The sequence below is a fragment of the Lactuca saligna genome, chromosome 8, assembly GCF_052625555.1.
Source record: "Lactuca saligna cultivar CGN05327 chromosome 8, ASM5262555v1, whole genome shotgun sequence".
In the NCBI taxonomy this organism is placed as follows: Eukaryota; Viridiplantae; Streptophyta; class Magnoliopsida; order Asterales; family Asteraceae; genus Lactuca; species Lactuca saligna.
Window position 1 is genome coordinate 252,661,010 of NC_136424.1, and position 1,543 is coordinate 252,662,552.

Genomic DNA, 1,543 nt, shown 5'->3' on the forward strand with positions numbered 1-1,543 from the left:
TCTCTGTATGAACCCTCCTCCCCAAAACACCACTGATAATCTCTTTAACTACCACCACCACCTTACCCTTCGACACATTAGCCGATTATGGCTAACCAACTTCCCAAACCTTCTGTTAAATTCAATTTGCAAAGGAAAAAGGAGAACAACAACAATGGGAACTAAACGATACCTAGTCTTCGTTGCATTAGTTTTGATACGAAGGATTTGAATGAAGTTGGTGATACTTGTTGATTTGTTGATTTTGGTCATACTTATTGATCTGAGATATATATAGAAGTCTAATTTCATAAGAAAAATCTAGGTTTAGAACACGAGGGAAAATAGTATGCAAGAATTAAAGATGTAGCGGTTTTAGCGTCGATGGTTGGGTGGTGGTGATTAGCTAAGGAGACTAAGGGTGGAATTCTAGGGAGTAGGGGGACTTTACAGGGTTTCAACAATGGTGTTCATGTGCCAAAGAAAACAAAGATGAGAGGGGTGGGGAAGAGTTAGGTTAGCGTTCTGGGTGAAGTTGAGGATAGGTTTTAAGGGATCCTATTAGTTTAGTAATTTGTAAACATTTAGAAAACAATAAAAAAAAACTAAAAAGAAGTATCATTAAGGGTAATATAGTCAATTCAAGTCGACTAGGGACTAAAGACGCAACAAAAACATACAATACAGACTATCCAAGTTAAAAAATAAGTTAGGGACCAACGGTGCAAATTACCCCAAACCACAAGGACTATGCGTGTAATTTAATCTATTAGCAATTTATAGAAATTCATTATGAATTACAACAATTTGATCATATGATCATAAGATTTTGATATTGACCGATCTATCCATCATCAAAAACGGACAATATATTTTATAATAATATATTTTTATATTTTAATAAGATTTTATATTATATTAAATAGAAATATAATTAAAAAATAAATAAATTTATTTTCATACATTAAAAATCAAACAATTTATAATGGTTGTTTTAGCAAAAAATAAATTATAATTTAATCTTAAAATAGATAAGGCTTGAGGTTAAAATTATTATGCATTGAAAACTAAAATTGTTACTTTTTGGTCTATTGACAAAAAAAGTTATGATTTATATTTTGTTTACAATCAACTATCAAAACCTGCTATTGTTTGCGGTAACCTGCAAATTAAGCCCAATTACAAGTAATATCCGGTTCTAATGGTTAAATTGTAAAAAGAAAAATCATGATAACTTTTTTGTTTGTCAATATAAACAAGATCTAAATTTTTTTTTTTTTTGTTTTGTTTTGTTTTTTTTAGATTTCCCTTTTTCAGTTCGGTATATATTATTACAATATTTTCATAAATATAATATTTTGTTGTTTCTTGCAATTTTTCATTCGATATATATTATTCATATATTTTCATATGAAAAATCAACATCATCAAACTAAGCAAAAAACACAGTAAATATAAACACAAAAAAGATATATTCTATGTTTTAGTAGGAAATCCGTAAAACTTAACATTTTCTCTTAGTGACAATTTGGATTATTTCCAGGCCCTCCAAAAAATATATAAT

General features: G+C 28.6%; 1 protein-coding gene across 1 annotated transcript in view; it reads right to left on the reverse strand.

Moving 5' to 3' along the window:
- Positions 1–1,496: 1,496 nt before the first annotated feature.
- Positions 1,497–1,543, reverse strand: part of LOC145010606 (protein neprosin-like) — a 5,481-nt gene continuing 5,434 nt past the window's right edge. The window contains exon 7 of the mRNA XM_078969129.1: positions 1,497–1,543. This exon is cut by the window's right edge and continues 331 nt beyond it. Within this exon, the coding sequence (XP_078825255.1) occupies positions 1,497–1,543 (47 nt within the window).